At 42.8% G+C, this 27596-nt stretch overlaps 1 protein-coding gene across 1 annotated transcript; it reads right to left on the bottom strand.

Annotated features, from left to right (window-relative positions):
- On the bottom strand, positions 1-27596 carry LOC121561642 (matrix metalloproteinase-23-like). The gene is made up of 8 exons (XM_041874186.2): positions 27027-27596; positions 21310-21446; positions 11626-11765; positions 11300-11467; positions 6080-6244; positions 3787-3897; positions 3004-3130; positions 1-2610 (listed from the first exon to the last, which is right to left on the bottom strand). Exons 1-8 carry the CDS (start codon positions 27177-27179, stop codon positions 2418-2420), a joined length of 1194 nt encoding a protein of 397 aa, XP_041730120.1. The 5' UTR covers positions 27180-27596; the 3' UTR covers positions 1-2417.

Raw genomic sequence — 27596 nt, 5'->3', positions numbered from 1 at the left:
TAAATGTCAGGAATTGTGAAAAACTGAGTTTAAATGTATTTGGCTAAGGTGTATGTAAACTTCCGACTTCAACGTATAAAGTGGTGTTGGTGCATATGCAGTTCTGGTTACACAGGAGTGAAAATATCTGAAATCTCATTTTTCTACAATATATACCAAACCATTTAACATGGTACAGAAACATCATAGGCAATAGTATTCACTTCAATTGCACAGTTTTCACATGTTGCCTTAAATATAAAAATGAATAACGTTGGCATTTTATTTTCCCTGATCTGCACATCCTACACCACATTTTCAAAGTGAGAGACAAACTATAGAAATGTTCTAAAATGAATTTGTGCTTGAATGCATACGTATTCACCCCCTTTGCTGTGGCAAACCTAAATCCGTTCAAAATTGCAGTAATGTCCTTAACAAGTTACTAAATAAATGGAATGGAGTCCATCTCTGTGTGCAACAATATTTGTTAACATTATTTCAGAATAAATACTCATCTTTGTAAGGTCCCTCAGTTGGTTAATAGATTTCAAGCAAAGATTTAACCTCAAAGCTACCCTGGAGCTTTCAGAACATCTCATTAATACATTTGTAGGCAGGTACAGATCAGGGGAGGGTCCTTTATGCATGGTCAATTTAATAATTAAGCTGTGAATGATTTATCATATCACCCAGACGCTACAAAGATCTGTCCGTCTATCCTAACTGAGCTGCCGGAGAGGAAGGTAATGCAATGTCATCGTGAGGCCATGGTGATTGTAAAATAGCTAGAGTTCCTTGGCTCAGATGGGGGAAATAAGATAACCAACATTGCAGTCACTCCACAATACTAGCAGGGTCAAAAGAAAAATGGTGCAAAGCCCAGGTAAAACATTTTCAGTCTGTTGAACACCTGACACTGGATAAGAGTTTCACATTTCACCAGGACAATAACCCAAAATAAGACCAATGCTACACTGGAGTGACTTGCCAAGATGTTTGATGTCTCCGAAACCCCGTTTTTACCTGGTTCTAACATGCGTCCTTTGTCCTGATCTTGGGCTTGATTCAATCTGTAGTGCTGAAGATCCCTGTTACAGCACTATTTCAATTTAAAGGTAACTTCAGATTGAGCCAACATATGCAGCGTTTACCGTGAATGCAGTCTCTGCGAACGCAGGAACATTGCCTTTAAATTTAAATTGCGTTGTAGTGCAGATCTTCAGCTCTACGTATTGAATCGAGCCCCTTTTCCACATTCTGATTGTGCCCAAAGTGGACGGATAAGACAGTTTAATACCATGTAGACGCATGTCTGAAAATGTGGGCATAATCAGAATGTGGGCAAGATCAGGATGCATGTTAGAACCAGGTATAAACCGGGCTTGAGTGCCCTAGCCTAGTATCATTTCTGACTTAAATCTGCATAGAAATCTGTGACAGTACTGTGAGAGCAAAGTTGGTGGAGACATTCAAAAAGTGGGTAAAACTGTTGCTAAAGGTGCTTCCACCAAGTATTGACTCTGGTGTGCGAATAAATACATTTTTTTGAAATAAAATCCCAATTTAATGCATTTTTCCATCTAAATGTAAGGCAAGTAATAGAAGACAGTGCAAGGGAGAGAATATTTTCCATAAGCACACAGTGATAGCTGCATCATACTTACACCCTTTATCTCAAAACAAATTACTATACAGTTTTGAATGACACAGGATCTAGAGATATCAACTCTGCCCTAGACATTTTAACAAAGTGAGATATATCAATACAACAACAGCATAGAAACGACAGTCATCACATTTAAAGGGTGAGCAAAGCTAGTATTCTCTGTCTGGATCTTAAAGTCTGATGTCCTTGATGATGAATGAAGTTTAAGGTTGAGTGCTGGGATCTATTCCATTTATGACCTGGATTCAAGAGAGGACTGTCAGAGTACAGCCTGCTTAAAGGTAGACTTAACCATATGACATCATCCTACAAACCGGGGCAACTTCCTGTTTACAGACATTAACAACAGAATTTCGATGTGCCAAGACTGACACTATTGGCTCTAGACTAGTGGGTTGTTTCCATTGGTCAATTATCTGTTGATTCTAAGGTTAAATTTAAGGAAGGTTTTCTGTTTTCTGTGTTTTATCACGCAAGGCTGTATTTTGAAAGCTCACAACCCCTGCGTGAATAAGGTCCAATATGTGGCAGTCTTGGCAGATTTGAATTATCAGGTTAATATTTGTAAGGAAGTCGTCCTGCTGGTATGATAATGTCATATTGCTGAGTTCACTTTTAATATTGTAATTGTTGCCACCTGTATTCCACTGCGGCTAGCGGTGAGGCACAGGTGGCACAGCTGTGGGTTCATCCTCTTTTCCTCCATGCCTCATTCTTTCCTTCCATGCTCTCATTCTTCCTTTCCCTTCCCTCACTCACTCCATTCAGCTCAGCTGTTGGAAGGCTGTTCAGGCTTCAGCCGGATGGCCCAGGAGTTTGCAGAGACCACGTTGCCGCTACGATGGACGCGACAGGTGTAAGTGCCCTCGTTAAACTCGTTGGCGACAATGCGGAGGTCGCGATCCTTCATGATGATGTAGCCGGGGATAGAGATCAGGAGCTGCTCTCCATCCTTGTACCAGCTGGAGCAAGGTCAAAGGTCATGCCAGGGGAGAGAGGAATCAATCATTCAAATGTCATGTACGTATGTCCAACAACTTTTGCCAGAAACATAGTAAAATTAAAATAAACTACAGCCACGATGTTTTAATACTCCCATAAAAAGACCTGATAAAACAATGGGAGAATCTGACCATTAATTATGGTATATAGTGGTCTGAGATTTGGTCAAGCGGTCTAAGCCCCTGCCTCTGGATCACTTTTATTGTGTACTGCCACTGCATGCATTGGTTCGAATCCAACCCACTGCTCTAGCACCCGCTCTCCTCCTATCTACTTCTCTCTCTCTCTCTATCCTGTCCAATAGACAACAAAAATATGATTAGTGCAATACTGTATTTAGACTATTCTCTCACCTGACTTTGGGAGGCGATCTAGGATTCTTCGTCCCACAGCGGAAGCCCACAACCTTTCCACGAGGAACCATCTTGATCTTGACATTGGCAGGCAGTGGAGTTGGCGTGGTAACGGCCTCAAGAGGTTCTACAGGAAGTGAGTGAAATACCAGGACAGTCATAATACTGTCCCCACAATACTACACCCACAAGATAGGCCTAATATTCCTCTATGGCTTTTTCTCGATTCATCTGTCCTCAATTCCTCGCATCCTCTTTCCTCGCCTCTTTCTCAAAACAAATCAGAGAAGAAGGTCTGAGGGGAGAGACCTTGGACGTTCTCCTCCAATATGGTTGAGAAAGAGGTGAGAATATAGGATGCAAGGAATCGTGTAAAGATGAGTCTATTTGGGGATAAAACATATGCCACAGAGGTGATATCAGTACAGTAGGACAAGGGAGGACACAGGACACAGAGTTGGGCAAGCTAAAGCCTGAAAGTTGGCAACATAGCACAAGGTTTAAGCATTTTAGTTATCCGTTTCACAAATGTTGTCATCCAAAGCGCCTTACAAATCCAGGCAGGTCCAAACTCTAATCTATCAAAACCAGGCTAGATCCACATTTAACTATCGAGTCCTGATCCAATTGCTGGCTTAAGACAGTCCTAAATGCATGCCGTTAATAGGATCCCATGTAGATATATGGAGAATGCAACTTTAAATTCAATTGAAATTCCAACTGGTGAACTGCAGTGTAGTTAAATTCATGTCCAATCAAGAGTGGACAATATGCCTGTCTGACCATAGCAGAGGTCGCAGCGGCGGGCACAGTGTTTCTTCATGAAGCTCTTCCTCCTTTCGCAGAAGCCAAGGCGAGCCCATGGATCACACACGCGCTTCTTGTCCATGCATCCTAGAATACAACATACATATAGACATTTGTGGTTGCTCTTAGCGTTTTCTTAGTGTTATGTCTTATACCTGTGTAATAAAACTTGAATTACTTGTGTATCAACAACATTGTATTAACATGCTACATGGTACTGTAGTAATTGTATTGTTATTGTGTTGTAATATACACAATGAGTTGAGCAGGAATTGTGGAATAGAGAATATGTTAATACAATGTTAAGACAATGTTAATACAAAGTTAGAAATGACATCATTACAACACATGTATAAAACGTGTGTATATGTACAGTGGGGAAAAAAAGTATTTAGTCAGCCACCAATTGTGCAAGTTCTCCCACTTAAAAAGATGAGAGAGGCCTGTAATTTTCATCATAGGTACACGTCAACTATGACAGACAAAATGAGGAAAAAAAATCCAGAAAGTCACATTGTAGGATTTTTAATGAATTTATTGGCATATGATGGTGGAAAATAAGTATTTGGCCAATAACAAAAGTTTCTCAATACTTTGTTATATACCCTTTGTTGGCAATGACACAGGTCAAACGTTTTCTGTAAGTCTTCACAAGGTTTTCACACACTGTTGCTGGTATTTTGGCCCATTCCTCCATGCAGATCTCCTCTAGAGCAGTGATGTTTTGGGGCTGTCGCTGGGCAACACAGACTTTCAACTCCCTCCAAATATTTTCTATGGGGTTGAGATCTGGAGACTGGCTAGGCCACTCCAGGACCTTGAAATGCTTCTTACGAAGCCACTCCTTCGTTGCCCGGGCGGTGTGTTTGGGATCATTGTCATGCTGAAAGACCCAGCCACGTTTCATCTTCAATGCCCTTGCTGATGGAAGGAGGGTTTCACTCAAAATCTCACGATACATGGCCCCATTCATTCTTTCCTTTACACGGATCAGTCGTCCTGGTCCCTTTGCAGAAAAACAGCCCCAAAGCATGATGTTTCCAACCCCATGCTTCACAGTAGGTATGGTGTTCTTTGGATGCAACTCAGCATTCTTTGTCCTGCAAACATGACGAGTTGAGTTTTTACCAAAAAGTTATATTTTGGTTTCATCTGACCATATGACATTCTCCCAATCCTCTTCTGGATCATCCAAATGCACTTCAGACGGGCCTGGACATGTACTGGCTTAAGCAGGGGGGACACGTCTCGCACTGCAGGATTTGAGTCCCTGGCAGCGTAGTGTGTTACTGATGGTTGGCTTTGTTACTTTGGTCCCAGCTCTCTGCAGGTCATTCACTAGGTCCCCCCGTGTGGTTCTGGGATTTTTGCTCACCGTTCTTGTGATCATTTTGACCCCACGGGGTGAGATCTTGCGTGGAGCCCCAGATCGAGGGAGCTTATCAGTGGTCTTGTATGTCTTCCATTTCCTAATAATTGCTCCCACAGTTGATTTCTTCAAACCAAGCTGCTTACCTATTGCAGATTCAGTCTTCCCAGCCTGGTGCAGGTCTACAATTTTGTTTTTGGTGTCCTTTGACAGCTCTTTGGTCTTGGCCATTGTGAAGTTTGGAGTGTGACTGTTTGAGGTTGTGGACAGGTGTCTTTTATACTGATAACAAGTTCAAACAGGTGCCATTAATACAGGTAACGAGTGGAGGACAGAGGAGCCTCTTAAATAGGAAGTTACAGGTCTGTGAGAGCCAGAAATCTTGCTTGTTTGTAGGTGACCAAATACTTATTTTCCACCATAATTTGCAAATAAATTCATTAAAAATCCTACAATGGGATTTTCTGGATTTTTTTTCCTCAATTTGTCTGTCATAGTTGATGTGTACCTATGATGAAAATTACAGGCCTCTCTCATCTTTTTAAGTGGGAGAACTTGCACAATTGGTGGCTGACTAAATACTTTTTTTCCCCACTGTATATATATATATATATATATATATATATATATGTGTGTATATATATATGTGTATGTGTATGTATATATATATATGTGTATATATGTGTATATATATATATATATATATATATATATATATACAGTATATGTGTATATGTGTGTGTGTATATATGTATGTATGTGTATATATATATATATATATATATATATACAGTATATATGTGTGTGTGTATATGTGTGTATATATATATGTATATATGAGTCTTAATTTATCATCACAAACAAAACAAAAAAACATGATTGATCTGTGTGTTCCTTTACCATAGAGGCGCTGGATTCCCCAGATGTCGTCCTGGGCAATGTTCCTCTGGCCCGTGTAGGTGGCATTGGGGTGCATCAGGGCCTGGGGGTCACGCGAGTGCCACAGCCCCAGGGCGTGCCCGATCTCATGAGCCGCCACCTGTACCAGGTCATTCAACCACACACCTGGGGAAGGGAACAGACACAATTACGCACGTACACAAATTATATCAAAGGACAAGGGGGATTGGGATCTCTGAATAGAATACACAGAGTCATTATAGATGTGATCATTGTTGTGTGTATGGTGTGTGACTTGAGGTAACATCTAGATTCTACAATGGTGTGTTGGTATATACAGGTAACTGCCAAAATAAAGGAAACACTTGAGTAAATGAGGGATACAAAGTATATTGAAAGCAGGTGCTTCCACACAGGTGTGGTTTTCAGAGTTAATTAAGCTATTAATATCCCATCATGCTTAGGGTCATGTATAAAAATGCCCAGTTGCCCATTATTATGGGTATCATGGCTAGAACAAGAGATCTCAGTGACTTTGAAATAGGGGTCTCAAAGAAGTGTAGGGGGTTTAAAGGGTGTGTGTATGTGTCTTCGTCACCAGAGCTCAACCCATTTGAAAACTTATGGGAGATTAGGGAGCGGCGGCTGAGACAGTGTTTTCCAATATCAACAAAACACCAAATGATGGTGTTTTGTTGATATTCCAATAGACTTCCAGACACTTGTAGAATCTATGCCAGAGGTATCATGCCCTTAGGGGGCACAGGTGCACGTGCCCCCTCGGATTTGTCCTGTTAAAAAGTGTATATATATATATATATATATATATATATATATATATATATATATATATACACACTATATATACAAAAGTATGTGGACACCCCTTCAAATTAGTGGATTCGGCTATTTCAGCCACACCCGGTGCTGACAGGTGTATAAAATTGAGCACACCGCCATGCAAACTCCATAGACAAACATTGCCAGTAGAATGGCCTTACTGAAGAGCTCAGTGACTTTCAACGTGGCACTGTCATAGGATGCCATCTTTCCAACAAGTCAGTTTGTCAAATTTCTGCCCTGCTTGTGCTTCCCCAGTCAACTATAAGTGCTGTTATTGTGCAGTGGAAACGTCTAGGAGCAACAACGGCTCAGCGGCGAAGTGGTAGGCCACACAAGCTCACAGAACGGGAACGCCGAGTGCTGAAGTGCGTAGCGTGTAAAAATCATCTGACCTCGGTTGCAACACTCACTACCGAGTTCCAAACTGCCTCTGGAAGCAACGCCAGCACAAGAACTGTTCGTCGGGAGCTTCATGAAATGGGTTTCCATGGCCGAGCAGCCGCACACAAGCCTAAAATCACCATGCGCAATGCCAAGCCTCGGCTGGAGTGGTGTAAAGCTCGCCGGCATTGGACTCTAGAGCAGTGGAAACGCGTTCTCTGGAGTAATGAATCATGCTTCACCATCTGGCAGTCCGACGGACAAATCTGGGTTTGTGGATGCCAGGGGAACGCTACCTGCCCAATTGCATAGTGCCAATTGTAAAGTTTGGTGGAGGAGGAATAATGGTCTGAGTCTGTTTTTCATGGTTCCAGTGAAGGGAAATCTTAACGCTACAGCATAGAATGAAATTCTAGAGGATTCTGTGCTTCCAACTTTGTGGCAACAGTTTGGGGAAGGCCCTTTCCTGTTTCAGCATTACAATGCCCCCGTGCACAAAGCGAGGTCCATACAGAAATAGTTTGTCGAGATTGTTGTGGAAGAACTTGACTGGCCTGCACAGAGCCCTGACCTCAACCCCATCAAACACCTTTGGGATTAATTGGAACGCAGACTGCGAGCCAGGCCTAATCGCCCAACATCAGTGCCCGACCTCACTAATGCTCTTGTGGCTGAATGGAAGCAAGTCCCCGCAGCAATGTTCCAACATCTAGTGGAAAGCCTTCCCAGAAGATTGGAGGCTGTTATAGCAGTAAAGGGGGGGACCAACTCCATATTAATGCCCATGATTTTGGAACGAGATGTTCGACGAGCAGGTGTCCACATACTTTTGGTCATGTAGTGTATATACTGTATACAGTGCCTTCAGAAAGTATTCACATCCCTTGACTTTTTCCACATTTGGTAGTGTTACTGCCTGAATTGAAAATTGATTCAATTGAGATTTTGTGTCACTGATCTACACACAATACCCCATAATGTCAAAGTGGAATTATGTTTTTAGAAAGGTTAATTAAAAATGAAAAGCTGAAATGTCTTGAGTCAATAAGTATTCAACCCTTTTGTTATGGCAAGCCTAAATAAATTCATCAGTGAAAATGTGCTTAACAAGTCACATAATAAGTTGCATGGACTCACTTTGTGTGCAATAATAGTGTTTAACATGATTTTTAAATGACTACGCCATCTCTGTACCCCACACTTACAGTGCCTTGCAAAAGTATTCATCCCCGTTGGCGTTTTTCCTATTTTGTTGCATTACAACCTGTAATTTAAATTTATTTTTATTTGGATTTCATGTAATGGACATACACAAAATAGTCAAAATTGGTGAAGTGAAATGAAAAAAATAACAATTATAAAATATAAATAACGGAAAAGTGGTGCGTGCATATGTATTCACCCCCTTTGCTATGAAGCCCCTAAATAAGATCTGGTGCAACCAATTACCTTCAGAAGTCACATAATTAGTTACATAAAGTCCACCTGTGTGCAATCTAAGTGTCACATGATCTCAGTGTATATATACACCTGTTCTGAAAGGCCCCAGAGTCTGCAACACCACTAAGCAAGGGACACCACCAAGCAAGCGGCACCATGAAGACCAAGGAGCTCTCCAAATATGTCAGGGACAAAGTTGTGGAGAAGTACAGATCAGGGTTGGGTTATAAATAATATCAGAAACTTTGAACATCCCACGGAGCACCATTAAATCCATTATTAAAAAATTGAAAGAATATGGCACCACAACAAACTGCCAAGAGAGGGCTGCCCACCAAAACTCACGGACCAGGAAAGGAGGGCATTAATCAGAGAGGCAACAAAGAGACCAAAGATAACCCTGAAGGAGCTGCAAAGCTCCACAGCGGAGATTGGAGTATCTGTCCATAGGACCACTTTAAGCCGTACACTCCACAGAGCTGGGCTTTATGGAAGAGTGGCCAGAAAAAAGCCATTGCTTAAAGAAAAAAATAAGCAAACACGTTTGGTATTTGCCAAAAGGCATGTGGGAGACTCCCCAAAAATTGAGCTTTTTGGCCATCAAGGAAAACGCTATGTCTGGCGCAAACCCAACACCTCTCATCACCCCGAGAACACCATCCCCACAGTGAAGCATGTTGGTGGCAGCATCATGATGTGGGGATGTTTTTCCATCGGCAGGGACTGGGAAACTGGTCAGAATTGAAGGGATGATGGATGGCACTAAATACAGGGAAATTCTTGAGGGAAACCTGTTTCAGTCAGGGGGGATAGGGATTCTCTGCCTCTGACCCTATTACAGGGGCTGAGTCACTGGCTTACTAGTGCTCTTCCATCCTGTTCCTAGGAGGGGTGCATCACTTGAGTGGGTTGAGTCACTGACGTCATCTTCCTGTCTGGTTTAGCGCCCCCTCGGGCTAGTGCATTCTATGAACGTTTGAACATCTTGAAGAACAAAATGGCCATGTACTCTTATCTCCACCCGGCACAGCCAGAAGAGGACTGGCCACCCCTCAGAGCCTGGTTCCTCTCTAGGTTTCTTCCTAGGTTCCTGCCTTTCTAGGGAGTTTTTCAATCTGCATTGCTTGCTGTTTGGGGGTTTAGGCTGGGTTTCTGTATAGCACTTTGTGGCATCTGCTGATGTAAAAAGGGCTTTATAAATACAATTGACTGATTAATGAAATATATTTTCTGGATTTGTTAAAAAAGTATTTTGTGTAGTTTGTTGACAAAGAATGACAATTAAATCCATTTTAATCCCACTTTGTAACACAATAGAATGTGGAAAAAGTCAACGGGTGTGAATACTTTATGAAGGCACTGTATATATTCTATTTATTTTTGTTGTTGTTTTTGTTTGTTTGTTTCTCTGTAATACTACTAGCCACCAAGGAATTTTGTGAAGTTGGCTTTAGCTAGCCCAGATAGGTTTCCAATCTCCCAACCTCATAACTAACTACCAAGAAGCCATTTCAGGCTATCAATCAAGTTAAAGTAGCTAGCTTTAACTATCTTAGACTTTAGAAAAGCAAACAACTACTAAATGTACTAAGACTCACATGCCTTTCAATCTTTTACCAAGGTTTTTTGCAGCGATGCAGAGAAGCATATTTAGTTTATTTAAAAAAAAATAGTCACCAGTCAGGAGGATACAGACAGCTCAAGAGGTATGCTTAGATATGCAGAAAAATATACATATTTTTTTACATAGAATTAAGCATAATGATTATGGCTCTCGATTGCAGGAAAAATCTGTTTTAGGTGTTCGAAAAATTCAAAATTGTCCAATTTGAGGACTGTGGGCCTAGCCACCCTACATACCAACCCCCATACTTTGTGCCCCCTCATATTTTTAGGGTGCATGACGCACCTGATCTATACCAAGGTACATTGGAGCTGTTCTGGCAGTTCATGGTGGCCCAATGCCCTATTAAGACACTTTATGTTGGTGTTTCCTATATTTTTGCAGTTACCTAAATATAAAGGTGTTATTGTATGATACATATGTGTGATGCATCTATATGCTGTATGTGTTTTGTTTTTGTTTGTTTGTTGCTGTGCTTATAAAATGGAATTACTGAATGTCACATGAAAGATTTATTGAATGTTGTGAAAACCAATAAATACAATTGGGGGATAACAGAAGTATGTTCGATTTACAGTAGCTTGTCTGGCGAGCACAGTCCGCACAAAAGTGCAAACTCTTCACGCCTATCTAGCACACAATATCAAGTGCACCTACCCAGCAGGCAAAATGTGGCAAATGACAACCTAATGTCATTCTCTGGTTGTAAACTGGTTTTCTGGTTGAGGATACGTCAACCAGATTATAACCAACTGGTCTCTCTTTTCAAGCCAACATCAAGTTTACATCTGATAAAAGCATCTAAAAAGACGTCATAGACGTCAATCGATTCCTTTGAAATTCATGGGTGGGGGAAAGTGAACGAGTACACTTTTTGGGGGAAGGGTAGAGAATCGGAGCACAGACCGACAGGGAGTAGAGAGTCTTTGCACCTTGTTTCCAGCTGAAGCGGGACTTCCCCAGGATCCAGAACTCGTGGTTGTCAAAGTGGATCTCCCCGCGCGGGGGCAGGAAAGCATGGGCCAACTCCCCATTTAGCCCATCAAAACAGGGGTGCAATGGAGACCACCAGCAGTCTGTGTGGTTCCACGTGTAGAAACCTGGAAGCATGTGCACACACACGTGCACACATACACATTTAAAGCAGGGGGTATTAAAGACTTTTATAAATATTGAGATACACGCACACACACCTTTAACTTATTAATGTCTCGTCCATAGTGATCCAATAAGGTTCTATTGAATTATGTGGTCTCACCGATGATAATGTCAGCACTCTTGTTGGGGTTTGTGATTTCAGCGAAGTAGAGAGGGGACACGTCGCTCCACTTGGAGAACGCAATGCTGATGGCCTTGCGGGTGTCATCTTTGTTCAGCGTGTTGGGAAACTTCACGATCCTGACAGACGTGAACGGACAAGCAGACAGACAGACATGAACGGACGGACAGACATACAGATGTGAACAGAAAGACACAAGTATATACAGGAAAGTGACAGACAATGCGACGAACTTGGATTCCCCAAAACATACTGCTGTTTCCTTTCAGTCGGTCACTCGGTATAACATACTATAGGGAGTCAACGACCAACCATATTCACCTGAAAAAAATGGAAATCACGCCCAACAGGCCAATGGATGCCGAGTCTGCCCTCAAGCCCTGCCCTCCTGGCTATAATACCGGGGCTCGCATCCATTTCCTCAATTATTTTCTCTTCAGCTCACCTGAAGGAAGAAGGTGTCATGCAATTCACAAACTTTTCAAGCACACAAAGACTACGAGATTCGGCTCTGACTTAGGTGTCTCTCTAGATGTTGAGAGTTTTGGGTATTGGTATCGTTATTCGTGTTTGCTAAAAGCTAACTACTTTCTGCTCTACTTGTGTAGCTAATGCTCCTTGCTTGGGTAGGATTTGTGTTTGCTAATACCCCACTACTTTCTGCTCTGCTTGTTTAGCCAGTGCTTCCTTGCTTAAGTAAGAGTATGTTCAAAAAGGCTAACCAGTCGAGTTTGAACCTCCAACCGTGCCCTAGGGCATGTGGTTTCACAATGAAAATTAAAGATACTCATGAGTGCTGTCCTGTTTGCCTGGGTTGGAAACACGCTCAGGAGGCTTTGGCTTGGACCAGATTGTGTGACCATTGTCTCCGGCTGGTATCAACTTCCATTAGGTGTCAGGCTGACTTTGTGAGAAAGATTGGGGCTGCTGGCGAAGAGTCTTTCCAGTGAATCAACCTCGGGAATGGGGTTATCTGAGGCCGGGAGAGAGCCGCAGTGGTGATTGGAGTTAATAAGGGTGTCATCCCAGCTGAGTGAGGTTCATTCCGGTTTCTCTGGCAGTGTTCAGAGTCCAGATTTCGTGGACGATATACTATACCTGGTTGGCTCTGGAGGATTTTCAAAGTGTGAATCGGATGACATCAGTCCGGGGCAGCCCCGGCTTTGGATTCGGCGGGGGAGAGTGAACTATTGGTGGTTAATGTACCTTTGATGGAGCTGTGTCGTAAGGCGGCAGATCACCTGGGGGTGGATTGGCCGTCTTCTCCCCCTCAGCGGAGTTCCTCCAGGTTTGGGGGAAGGTATTTACCTCCTGTCCCTGCAGCGGTGAAGCGTCACTTACCCCGTTTAAAGATTTTGCAGATGAGCTAAAGGCGACCTGGGATTCCCCTCATTCAGCCAGGCTGGTGCTACCAGGTTATGGCGAGTTCATGAATGTAGAGGGTATTTCTACCCCTGGTTCCTCTGTGTTCAAGGGTATCAAGAGCGCGGTATCATCCAGATTTGTGCATAATAAACACAGTTGCTTCCCCACATTCAGACACATGGTTGTCAAGGGTGGTGGATATGAAAACAAGCATGAAAAAAAAAATATATATATATAGGAGATAATGTATGGGAGACTGGCAGCGTGCTCCGTCCAGTGGCGGGCATGTGCAGTTTCACCATGGGTGATGAGAACAATGACGATGGGGTACGGTCTCCAGTTCGCTGTGCATCCTCCTCCTTTTCATGGCATCTTTACGTCAATGGTCCCCGAGGTCCTAGCGCCTGTCTTGAGAGAGGAGATTTCCTCTCTCCTTCAAAAGCAGGCAATTCGGGTGGTCCCTGTGTCAGAAATACAGAGCAGTTGGTACAGCCGGTACTTCTTAGTTCCCAAGAGCGATGGAACAGTCGCATCCTGGACTTGCGTGTTTTAAACAAGCACCTCTAGGTTTGCAAGTTCAAAATGCTCACACTTCGCCGGCTATTGCAGTCGGTGTGTCCCAGCGATTGGCTCACAACCATAGATCTGAAGGATGCGTATTTTCATGTGGCTATACATCCTCACCACAGAAAGTTTCTGAGGTTTCATTTCGAGGGTGTGGCCTACGGGTTTCTGGTCCTGCCTTATGGCCCCACACTTTTTCTACTGCGCTGTGCCAGGGGATCAGAGTATTGGCCTATCTGGACGATTGGCTGGTTGAAGCGGAGTCGAGGGAATAGGTGGAGCTCTGGGGTTCATAGTGAATCACAGGAAAAGTGGTTTGACTCCGGCTCAGCGCATTCAGTTTCTGGACTCAGATCTGAATCATGTGTTTTTGTCCCAACAAAGGAGGGTCGCATTCCGGCTCTGTCTGGCACGGTTCTTTTATGATAGCTGTGGTGCTTCTGGGACTTCTGTTGATACGTTTCAGGCTGTTGATGCATCTGTTTCGTGGGTTCTCCTTAGAATAACCCATGACTGCGGTTGCAGGTGGTTCTCGCAGGTAGTGTCCCGCAGGATGATCATGACAGACGCATCCTTACTGGGATGGGGAGCACTGCGTGTCGTCCTCTGTTCTTCTCAATGAGGGATCTGGGCGCTATGCGGGGACCCCTGGTGGGTTCTGTGTCGTTGGGATCTATTGTCCCAGGTGCACAGGAGAGTTTGGCACCGACGACCACAGATATGGGATCTGTGGGTTTGGCCCCTGAAAGGTTGAATTTGACGGCTAGGAGTTTACCCTCGAACATGATTACGACTATACAGTCGGCGCATGGACCTCTACAAGAGGGTTGTATACGTAAGTGGCGTGCATTTGAGGGTTGGTGTCAGGTTAAAGGAGTTTCTCCTTTTCAGAGCTCTTTGGTGGACATTTTGATGTTCTTGCAGGAGCTTTTTGAGCAGGGCCTTTCTTTTTCCACATTGAAAGTTTATATGGCAACCATCTCGGCATGTCATGTAGGGATGGACAGCTCTACCCCGGGGTCTCATCCTCTGGTGGTGCGGTTCCTGAAAGGCGTGCGTCGGCTCATGGCGCCGACCTGGGACAGGGCTTTGGTCATGAACACTCTGTGTGAGCCTCCGTTTGAACCACTAGAGTCTGTGGACCTGAAGCTCCTTTCCTACAAGACTGCCCTGCTCATGGCCTTGGCATCGGACAAGCACGTTGGGGATCTCCATGCGCTATCAGTACACCCTTCCTGTTTGGAGTCCGAGCCTGGCGACTCCAAAGTGATGTTACATCCTAATGCAGCTTTTGCTCCCAAGGTTATGCTTATGTCTTGCAGGTATTTTTGTTTTTTTATTAGGATCCTGTTGCAAAAGGGGAGAGGCATTGTGCCGTGAGGTGTTGCTTTATCTGTTTTTTAAAATCAGGTTTGCTGTTCACTTGAGCAATATGAGATGGAACGGAGTTCCATGCAATAGCCGTCTCTATATAATACTGTACGCTTTCTTGAATTTGTTCTGGATTTGGGGACTGTGAAAAGACTCCTGGTGTCTGGTGGGGTAAGTGTGTGTGTCAGAGCTGTGTGTAAGTTGACTATGCAAACAATTTGGGATTTTCAACACATTAATGTTTCTTATAAAAAGAAGAAGTGATGCAGTCAGTCTCTCCTCAACTCTTAACCAAGAGAGACTGGCCGGCATAGTATTTATATCAGCCCTCTGATTACAATGAAGAGCAAGACGTGCCACTCTGTTCTGGGCCAGCTGCAGCTTAACTAGGTCTTTCCTTGCAGCACTCGACCACACGACTGGACAGCAATCAAGATAAGACAAAACTAGAGCCTGCAGGACTTGCTTTTTGGAGTGCGGTGTCAAAAAAGCAGAGCATCTCTTTATCACACACAGACCTCTCCCCATCTTTACAACCATTGAATCTATATGTTTTTACCATGAAAGTTTACAATCTAAGTTAACGGCAAATAATTTAGTCTCCTCAACTTGTTCAACAGCCACACCATTCATTACCAGATTCTACCAGTCTAGAAGTTAGGGAATGATTTGTACCAAATACAATGCTCTTAGTTTTAGAGATGTTCAGGACCAGTTTATTACTGGCCACCCATTCCAAAACAGACTGCTACTCTTTGTTAAGGGTTTCAGTGACTTCATTAGCTGTGGTTGCTGATGAGTATATGGTTGAATCATCACCATACATGGACACACATGCTTTGTTCATTGCCAGTGGCAGGTCATTGGTAAAAATAGAAAAGAGTAGAGGGCCTAGAGAGCTGCCCTGCGGTACACCACACTTTACATGTTTGACATTAGAGAAGCTTCCATTAAAGAACCCTTTGAGTTCTAGTAGACACAGTTGAAGTCAGAAGTTTACATACACTTAGGTTGGAGTCATTAAAACTCGTTTTTCAACCACTCCACAAATGTCTTGTTAACAAACTATAGTTTTTGCAAGACGGTTAGGACATGTACTTTGTGCATGACACAAGTAATTTTTCCAACAATTGTTTACAGATAGATTATTTCACTTTTAATTCACTGTATCACAATTCCAGTGAATCAGAAGTTTACATACACTAAGTTGACTGTGCCTTTAAACAGCTTGGAAAATTCCAGAAAATGATGTCATGGCTTTAGAAGCTTCTGATAGGCTAATTGACATAATTTGAGTCAATTGGAGGTGTACCTGTGGATGTATTTCAAGGCCTACCTTCAAACTCAGTGCCTCTTTGCTTAACATCATGGGAAAATCAAAATAAATCAGCCAAGACCTCAGAAAAAAATTATAGACCTCCACAAGTCTGGTTCATCCTTGGGAGCAATTTCCAAACGCCTGAAGGTACCACGTTCATCTGTACAAACAATAGTACGCAAGTACAAACACCATGGGACCACGCAGCCGTCATCCCGCTCAGGAAGGAGACGCGTTCTGTCTCCTAGAGATGAACATACTTTGGTGCGAAAAGTGCAAATCAATCCCAGAACAACAGCAAAGGACCTTGTGAAGATGCTGGAGGAAACAGGAACAAAAGTACCTATATTCACAGTAAAACAAGTCCTATATCGACATAACCTGAAAGGCCGCTCAGCAAGGAAGAAGCCACTGCTCCAAAACCGCCATAAAAAAGCCAGACTACGGTTTGCAACTGCACATGGGGACAAAGATCGTAGTTTTTGGAGAAATGTCCTCTGGTCTGATGAAACAAAAATAGAACTGTTTGGCCATATTGACCATCATTATGTTTGGAGGAAAAAGGGGTTGCTTGCAAGCCAAAGAACACCTTCCCAACCGTGAAGCACAGGGGTGGCAGCATCATGCTGTGGGGGTGCTTTGCTGCAGGAGGGACTGGTGCACTTCACAAAATAGATGGCATCATGAGGAAGGAAAATTATGTGGATATATTGAAGCAACATCTCAAGACATCAGTCAGAAAGTTAAAGCTTGGTCGCAAATGGGTCTTCCAAATGGACAATGACCCCAAGCATGCTTCCAAAGTTGTGCCAAAATGGCTTAAGGACAACAAAGTCAAGGTATTGGAGTGGCCATCACAAAGCCCTGACCTCAATCCTATAGAACATTGTGGGCAGAACTGAAAAAGCGTGTGCGAGCAAGGAGGCCTACAAACCTGACTCAGTTGCTCCAGCTCTGTCAGGAGGAATGGGCCAAAATTCACCCAACTTATTGTGGGAAGCTTGTGGAAGGCTACCCGAAACATTTGACCCAAGTTAAACAATTTAAAGGCAATGCTACCAAATAATAATTGAGTGTATGTAAACTTCTGACCCACTGGGAATGTGATGAAAGAAATAAAAGCAGAAATAAATAATTCTCTCTACTATTATTCTGACATTTCACATTCTTAAACGTTCTTAAAGAATTCTTAAAAATTCTTCCCACGGGGGGCCAGTATAAAAAAAAATAAAAAAAAGATGAATTCACTAACTGTAAGTCGCTCTGGATAAGAGCGTCTGCTAAATGACGTAAATGTAATGTAAATGTAAACTAAAGTGTTGATCCTAACTGACCTAAGACAGGGGATTTTTACTAGGATTAAATTGTGAAAAACTGAGTTTAAATGTATTTGGCTAAGGTGTATGTAAACTTCAGACTTCAACTGTAGATAGCTCTGAATCCACGATATGGCAGAGGTCACTGACTTTCAACAAGGCCTAGCGGTGTGCGTCCTCACTCCATTGGGGGTGTGGCGGCTGCTTGGGTATTGTTCATGTGTATGACGATTGGTGATATCTGTGCTGCAGCGAGATGGGTTTCCCGACATACCTTTGTGAGGTTTTGTTGCGCGGATGTAACTACTCCCGGTGTGGCTCATAGTGTTCTTATGCCTGGGTCTGGGAGTGTGGCGCTTTTATCCAGCTTATCACAATTCCCTGTGGATTGAGCCATGGGCTGCCTTGGGGTGCGGCAGCGCGTAAAGTGCACATTATCAAGGTTACCACAGTTTCCTGTGGGTTTGATCCCGGGCTGCCGTGGTGCAGCCCTTGTGTGCACTTTACCAAGTCACGACAGGTGTTCTGTTGTTTTGGACTTGCGGTTCCTTGTACGAGTTCTGACATTTCAGGCTCGCAAGGTAATAAGTATTGTTCTTGGAACAGGTTCTGGTTCCCTATATGGAGCTCTGACAGCTCAGGCCTCATGAGGCTCTGACAGTTCAGGCTTCTCAGGTAAGTATTAGCGAAAAAGGTGGCTTCTGTAGCCCCTTTTTGGAACCAGTGGAATCTGTGTGCGCTTGTGCTGCCGTGGGCCTCCTAGTTTGGTACTCTATGAGCCGGCTTGGGGCGTGATTGTATGTCCCCATTGTATGTTATAGCGAGTGACCGACTGAAAGGGAACGTATGAAAATAACTACTTTTCCCTGAAGGAGGTAATGAGGTATAACATATTTTTACCCTGCACTGTCAGGTGATTTGGCCTCGCTGAAGAGGGGTACTGAATTGAGGAAATGGATGCGAGCCCCCGTATTATAGCCAGGAAGGCAGGGCTTCTGAGGGCGGGCTCTCCATCCATTGGCCAGTTGCGCATGATTTCAGTTTTCAGGGGAATATGAATGGTCGTTGACTCTCCATAGTATGTTCCTCCTTCAGGGAACAGTAGTTATATTCATAACTGTACGTTATCAATTTTGCTTTCAGAAATAATATTTATATATCTGGCCAGTGGCCATCCCCCGAAGCTTTAATTCTCAAAATATTACTCAGAAGTCGACCTCCCAGTCTCTTCCATCTCCTCCCCATCTTTCCCCATTGGTCTCTTTCTCTCTCACTCCCTGAATCCCTAGTCCCTTCCTCCTCGACACTACATCTGAGAGGATTGAATAGGTATCAGCAATATGGTGGAACCTCCATCTTGCCCACTAATAGGTTAGGTGGAATTGCTGCCATATTTCTTATCTACAGTGCCTTCAGAAAGTATTCATACCCCTTGACTTATTCAACATTTTGTTGTGTTATAGCCTGAATTCAAAATGGATTAAATAGATGTTTGTTCTCACCCATCTTCACATAATATCCCATAATGACAAAGTGAAAGATGTTTTTAGGAAAAAGATTTGTGCAAATTTAGTGAAAATGAAATACAGAAATATCTCATTTACATACATATTAACTCCCCTGAGTCAATACATGTTAGAATCACCTTTGGCAGCGATTACAGCTGTGAGTCTTTCTGGGTAAGTCTCTAAGAGCTTTGCACACCTGGATTGTACAAATTCTTCAAGCTCTGTCAAGTTGGTTGTTGATCATTGTATATTTGGCCTTGTGTGTTAGGTTAGTGTCCTGCTGAAAGGGGAATTTGTCTCCCAATGTCTGTTGGAAAGCAGACTGAACCAGGTTTTCCTCTAAAAAACTCCCTAGCCCTTGCCAATGACAAGCATACCCATAACATGATGCAGCCTCTACCATGCTTGAAAATATGAACAGTGGTACTCAGTGATGTGTTGTGTTGTGTTGTATTTGCCCCAAACATAACGGCAAATTTTTTGCAGTTTTACTTTAGTGCCTTATTGTAAATAGGATGCATGTTTTGGAATATTTGTATTCTGTACAAGCTTCCTTCTTTTCACTCTGTCATTAGGTTAGCATTGTGGAGTAAACTACAATGTTGTTGATCCATCCTCAGTTTTCTCCTATCATAGCCATTAAACTCTGTAACTGTTTTAAAGTCACCATTGGTCTCATGGTGAAATCCTTGCGCGGTTTCCTTCCTCTCCTGCAACTGAGTTAGGAAGAACGCCTGTATCTTTGTAGTGACTGGGTGTATTGACACACCATCAAGTGTAATTAATAACTTCACCATGCTGAAAGGGATATTCAATGTCTGCTTTTTAATTTTGACCCATCTACTAATAGGTGCCCTTCTTTGCGAGGCATTGGAAAACCTCCCTGGTCTTTGTGGTTACACACAGTGAGTCCATGCAACTTATTATGTGACTTGTTATTTGCCATAACAAAGGGGTTGAATTGACTCAAAACATTACAGCTTTTCATTTGTAATTAATTTGTAAAACAATTCTAAAAAATATAATTCCACTTTGACATTATTGTGTGTAGGCCAGTGGCACAAAATCTCAATTTAATCGATTTTACATTCAGACTATAACACAACAAACTTTCTACAGTTTTCCCCTTAGTTAACACTATCAACGTTTCCCTTTACTGTGGGAATTGTGATCGACTCGATGCAATATTAGCTACTTTCAATGCAACATAACAAAACAAAATGAACTATTCAAGAGATTTTGTTGTAGGCAGAACGCATCGGAGTAGGATTCAGCCCGTACTCTACACAGACCAGTGCGGCATAACCAATCAGAGCTGCAGTAGGCCTTTATGCAAATAGACCGTTGCCATTTATGGATCTGTGCCATTCATTTTGAACTGGACTGTGTTTACAGCATGAGCGGTCGTGAGTAGATGCGCTTGTTTTGAGATCAAAGTGAGAGCTGCATGTAGCCACGTGTGCACATTTTCTCATATCCTTTGCTAGTTAGTGAGTTATTAGCCCAGTTATAGATAATTTGTAGTCAGCAATGGGGGAGTGGATTGCTTTCTACAAGAGCAAAAAACTTGTACATTTCTAGACATCTTTCAAAAGCAAGTCAGGTAAAGAGTTTTTTTTGTATTAAAGGGGCAGTGTTATATTTTGAGACAGGCTTGAATAAGCTATGGGTAGCATCATTTGTCTGAATTTCTGTAATAATGGTATGGGAATAATAATGCATTTTATTTTAATCAAACAACACAATAACATTTTCAGTCACCTCCTTGTCTGAAGGACAAGTGGATAAACAGGTTAATGTCAAGCCCTGCATGTTTTTTTCAAACGCTCATGGAATGTAGGCCTACATTGAATCCCACACATTGGCTGCTACTGTAGGTTGAATGGCTATTTCCATGTTAAAATGTTATGGGGTGCATTTTGTCCATTGTTTTTGATGATAGGAAACTCTGATAGGCCTACATTATGATCAAATAGCCACAGTAGCCTACTTGACCACTGTCTGAAACTGTAACTTAAAGCACAGTAAGTTGCACCAATTTATTTTTACAACGTTCAAGTTTACGCTCAGCAGACCTGAAATTTGCTAAGTGCCCCAAAAAAATTAGAAGGAACATTGGGTGTGAATACTTTCTGAAGGCACTGAATATCCAATCCTCTCAGATCTCCTAAAGTGCCTAGGGAGTGGGGACAAGGGTCTGAATTGGGATTCAGGGTCTCACTTGTAGGTGAGGTTGAAATGCTTCCACTTGTGGCCCAGTGGGTTGATGGCGTAGCGTTTGGAGCGGCTCAATGCCGCTCCCGTCACAGGATGATGTTTCACAGAGCTCAGGGACTCCACAGACAGCCCAACAGCTCCCTGAGAGAGAGCGAGAGAGAGAGAAAGAGAGAAAGAGAGATTATTAGAGGTGACAAGAGGAGCATGACATGACCATGGAGGTGAAAACAGTGTGTGTGAGAGAGAGAGAGAGAGAGAGAGAGAGAGAGAGAGAGAGAGAGAGAGAGAGAGAGAGAGAGAGAGAGAGAGAGAGAGAGAGAGAGAGAGAGAGAGAAGCTTTGCACAGTCAGTATGTTGCAGTAGAGAGAATGGTACAGTGCCTGAGACAAAGAACAAATGAGCAGGAACCTGTGAAACAAGACAGGACCAATGGCGACCCGTCATTCAGGGCAGGGCCCCACCTGTTTTGCATGTTATTTCGAAAATTCAAGCCCCTTGGGTGCTGCCATAGAGTTACATTAGAAGTGCCCATCCAAGAAGGCTCAAGGTCATTGGCCACAGAAGTCAAAATGACGTCAAATCATGTTATATGTACCGTAGCTTTGATTGGACTGATCATGTCAACATCATACTTTCAAAATCTTAGCTAGCAAGCTAGACAAGCAGTCATCATCATGAATCACGTTGACAATCTACTGGCAAATCCTTTTCAATCCTTGAAGATAAATAATAGATAAAATGTATCCATGCTCATCGGCCATTGGACATAAACATTACACAACAAGTTGGAAATCGCAAATTCAACTATGAGTGGTTTGGAAGGAATCAGTGGCTAACTGCAAGCGGTGCAAAGCAATCACTAGCCTGCTATTCAGTGGAGTGGATGTGTGGTCCAAGTCTGGGTTTAAGAGTCTCTTTTCTAAGCATAAAATTATAAATATTCAACACCATGGGCCAGCAAAGGTTGAAATACATTGGCCATGCTGTTAACCTTTTCACACGTACCAACAAACGGGTGTGATCATTCTACAGTGGTCCCTGCAGCATACGATCAAACCGGTTTGATTAGAACACTTATTTAGAACGTCCAGTTTCAATTGACGCAACAGTCAGCATTTGAGCTAGCCACTTTGTTTTTTTTCACAGAAACATTTCGCACAAACACAGTCCTTACAAAGTTATGTCCTGAATGTGACCAGTTTATTTTTGGATGCAATGTTCAGACATTCACAGAAGTAGCGACAACATACACAATCATCCAAATCGGAAAATGTAGGCTACATTAGTCCTAGGCTAACTGAGGAAAGATTGACGTAACACAAGAGGTCATATTTAGAGAACTCTCGGCTGACAGAAACCACAATATGAATTAGCTAATAGCAATTACTATTTATAATTCATCACATCACGGGTGAGCTCACCATTGATAAAAATAATTGAGTAAAACACTTTCTAGTAATCGAAAGTAATCCGATGACGGGTAGTTTGTGCACGCCGCCATGTTTATTTTGATGCTTCAACCAAAGATAATAAGAGGAGACAAGATGAGTTTGGTCTGTTTGCAGTATGCATGTTGAAGGATCATTCACTTCCCTTCATTCACTTCCGGAAGTTTACTCGAAAGACGAGAGAACCATTCCTTCACCTCAGTATAACATCTTTGGTCTGACAGACGTTTACGTGACACCCAGAATGCATTGCATAATGTCAACAAACATGGCGCCACACATAGCTGACAAATAGCTTAGCATTAGCTCATTATAATCAGTACAACCTTCAAAAAAGTATTTTACACACATCATAGGAGTCCATTACAATCTATGCAATAATCGGAATGCAATAGCTGTCACCAGTACTTGAAAACGTGAATAAAACTGTAAATGCCAGCCAGAAAATGTGCCAGTTTGTACAAGACTGTGCAAATGTCTGCAAACTTGATCTGCGGAAAAACTAGGGAAGTGATTGGGCTCTCCTGGAAGAGAGAAGTTTGTCCGGCTCAGTAAAGCCTCAAACATAAATTGTCCGCAACACTGAAATGGGCTACTTCTATGTGAAATAATGAGGAGGCCCAACACACCTCAATTCAAACTGTTATTAGAAAATAAAACTTGTTAGAAAATAATTTGAAATTGACAAGTTGAAACATAGCCTATAGATAATTAGCAGGCAGCGTGTGTTTACTGTCCTGTTGTGTAACAATCACATTTTGGAACAGTGAGTGCATTCTGACATCACGTGCATAAAACTCACGCTGGGGCGACCGTTACGAGATATTTGGAACTCACATGTGAAAAGGTTAATCCAGCATGACTTCTGCCGCGTTCAAAACAACTGGAAACTCGGAACTGGGAAATCTCAGACTTCAGTGAGTTCAAGACAACTGGGAACTCGGCTCCGACTGAGAAAATACGTTTTGAAAGGTCATCCAACTCGGAATTCCAAGTCGGGAACTCGGGCCTCTTTCTAGAGCTCAAACCTGAAGATCACTGACGTCATGATTCGACCTTGTTTTTGTCTGAGTTCCCAGTTGTCTTGAAACCACCATAAATCCAGAGAATGCCAGACTTTGATGACAACGTTTGATGACAAAATTTGCCCACAAGGACCACCGCACCACCTTCCTGTTCAAGTGAGCACAGCACAACAAGGTGAGTCCAAAAATGTATTGTATGCTGCTGCATAAATTATGTAATATGCCAGGGAGATATGTACAGTGGGGAGAACAAGTATTTGATACACTGCCGATATTGCAGGTTTTCCTACTTACAAAGCATGTAGAGGTCTGTAATTTTTATCATAGGTACACTTCAACTGTGAGAGACGGAATCTAAAACAAAAATCCAGAATATCACATTGTATGATTTTTAAGTAATTAATTTGAATTTTATTGCATGACATAAGTATTTCATACATCAGAAAAGCACAACTTAATATTTGGTACATAAACCTTTGTTTGCAATTACAGAGATCATACGTTTCCTGTAGGTCTTGACCAGGTTTGCACACACTGCAGCAGGGATTTTGGCCCACTCCTCCATACAGACCTTCTCCAGATCCTTCAGGTTTCGGGGCTGTCGCTGGGCAATACGGACTTTCAGCTCCCTCCAAAGATTTTCTATTGGGTTCAGGTCTGGAGACTGGCTAGGCCACTCCAGGACCTTGAGATGCTTCTTACAGAGCCACTCCTTAGTTGCCCTGGCTGTGTGTTTCGGGTCGTTGTCATGCTGGAAGACCCAGCCACGACCCATCTTCAATGCTCTTACTGAGGGAAGAAGGTTGTTGGCCAAGATCTCGCGATACATGGCCCCATCCATCCTCCCCTCAATACGGTGCAGTCGTCCTGTCCCCTTTGCAGAAAAGCATCCCCAAAGAATGATGTTTCCACCTCCATGCTTCACGATTGGGATAGTGTTCTTGGGGTTGTACTCATCCTTCTTCTTCCTCCAAACACGGCGAGTGGAGTTTAGACCAAAAATATATATTTTTGTCTCATCAGACCACATGACCTTCTCCCATTCCTCCTCTGGATCATCCAGATGGTCATTGGCAAACTTCAGACGGGCCTGGACATGCGCTGGCTTGAGCAGGGGGACCTCGCGTGCGCTGCAGGATTTTAATCCTAATGGTTTTCTTTGAGACTGTGGTCCCAGCTCTCTTCAGGTCATTGACCAGGTCCTGCCGTGTAGTTCTGGGCTGATCCCTCACCTTCCTCATGATCATTGATGTCCCACGAGGTGAGATCTTGCATGGAGCCCCAGACCGAGGGTGATTGACCGTCATCTTGAACTTCTTCCATTTTCTAATAATTATGCCAACAGTTGTTGCCTTCTCACCAAGCTGCTTGCCTATTGTCCTGTAGCCCATCCCAGCCTTGTGCAGGTCTACAATTTTATCCCTGATGTCCTTACACAGCTCTCTGGTCTTGGCCATTGTGGAGAGGTTGGAGTCTGTTTGATTGAGTGTGTGGACAGGTGTCTTTTATACAGTTAACGAGTTCAAACAGGTGCAGTTAATACAGGTAATGAGTGGAGAACAGGAGGGCTTCTTAAAGAATAACGAACAGCTCTGTGAGAGCCGGAATTCTTACTGGTTGGTAGGTGATCAAATACTTATGTCATGCAATAAAATGCAAATTAATTACTTAAAAATCATACAATGTGATTTTCTGGATTTTTGTTTTAGATTCCGTCTCACAGTTGAAGTGTACCTATGATAAAAATTACAGACTTCTACATGCTTTGTAAGTAGGAAAACCTGCAAAATTGGCAGTGTATCAAATACTTGTTCTCCCCACTGTATACTGTAGCTAAGAAAGTAATACTAAGGGTATGTTGCGTAGTAAGCTGTTAGTAGCCCATGTGCCTCACTATAAACATTTGGTCCATTTCCCCCTCATAACTTATCCTACTGTTCTGACTTGGTGGTGCACATGTAGCCTATAGCCTGTTTTAGAGAAATGTCATCATAGAATATTGTAAGAGCTTTCATTGTCTGTTTATATGTCCCCTTTATTTACCCTACGGTTCTGACTTGGTGTACAGGGAGAATACTGTAAGAATGTTCTGAATTCTGTCGCTGAACAAATAGTTATATTGACTACGTCCGTCCAAGATTGCTCATGAATGTCTTAATCGAAATTACGGATTGCCTCTTCTCCACATGTCGTCCCCTTATGCCATAGTTTGTACATCTCAATTGTCAGTAGAAACCACATTTGTTTAAGCAAGTCAGCCATGTCAGCTATTTTTTTTTTAAAGGCAGTAAATGAGGCTGAATGAACTGTTTTGCTGCCAGACAAGGCTCCACTGATAGCCAGGTGTAGCAGTGGTAAGGATTCACTCCATGGTGAAGAAAGAAAGCTCTGCTGTTGGGACAGCTTTATGTAGGCCCTAACAGTTTGTGGGCACCGTTATAGTGCAATGAATGTATTGTTGAGTGTTGTATTGTGTAGTGGCTTTGCTGGCATGCATCAACAACAACAAAATGTGGAGTTTGTCCCTCCAAGATTTACATGCTAAAATCGCCACTGGACAGGACAAAAATCACTTCAATGATGACAAAATGTTGAATCAGCAACTGGGAGAGGATTTCAACTACCCTCCGAAGACAAAATAGTTATTTGAGTTGTTCATTCTATTTCTCCACATTTCTTCCACTATGAGTTAAAAGGAATGAATGAAAGTCAAAATAAGTCATTGCATTTTTCAGGCTTCCTGGCAAAAGGGAGCATGTCTGGCCTCCTCTAGGAAGAAAAAAAAAGCACACGTGGCACAAGTGCAAAAGGGAACAGAAATCACAACTTAATCCTACACAGATGTGGAACCCTCCTCCTCTGCTCTCATCCCTTGACAGTACCTCTCTATCTATCCATCGCTCTGTGCTAAAATATCTGTCACCCACATGTGAGCAGAAGCATTCTCCTCCAGCCCTCCCCTCACCACCTAAACCACTCCTTCCTTTCTTTTCTTCTTTCTCCCCACTTATTCCCCTATTCTAGGCTATTGTAACACTGATCAAATAATAAACATGCACAAAAATGCATTAGGACCAAACCAGAAAAATTTGATAATAAGTGTAGCCTACTTAAAACCCTTATTTTTACAGTCGGTAAATAAACGATACCAAAACACAATACATTAAAAGCAAATACTGGGCTTGTTGAGTCGCGCACACAGTCTAAATATTAATTTTAATAATTTCCATGTGCAGCCGCCCACTTACCGTTTTACTTCTACACGTCGTCGGGAGTCCGCCGACCCCATCCAACCCTACCAACATCAGCACTAGTAGAAAAAGTATTGGACGAGTTCCGCGCATCTCAAACACGCGAACGAAGCCCTTGTGCGAACTCAACTTCTGCTTCCTGTGCTCCATTGGAACCTGTAGTCTTTTTAGAGTTGACAGTCAATGGTAGCCTACACTCAATGTTGAGAGCTACCTTATTCAGGTGTTTTCATGCAGAATGCATGAGTAGGCTATCCTTCCTCTGAACCAGAACGCGGTGCGTATCACAACGTGAAAACCAAATTCGAACAGCTCTGCAGATAATTGGCCATTTGGGCATGGAGCTCCAAAATCTCCCGTCCCATCAAACTCGTATCATTCTCAGCATTCCGCACTATTCCCCTGGGATATAATTGTAAACTCCTACTCTTCCACCGAGTCCTTCGTTAATTGCATCGCATTTGTATGTTTATTGGATCACTTTGGTACTTCCCTGCCTAGTCTATGGAGCGACCGAACGGATCAGGTGTCGGACATCCAAGTTCGGGTACATCAGTCGAGTGGTGG

This window comes from Coregonus clupeaformis, chromosome 5, assembly GCF_020615455.1.
Source record: "Coregonus clupeaformis isolate EN_2021a chromosome 5, ASM2061545v1, whole genome shotgun sequence".
In the NCBI taxonomy this organism is placed as follows: Eukaryota; Metazoa; Chordata; class Actinopteri; order Salmoniformes; family Salmonidae; genus Coregonus; species Coregonus clupeaformis.
This window is presented reverse-complemented; position numbering and strand designations above follow the sequence as displayed.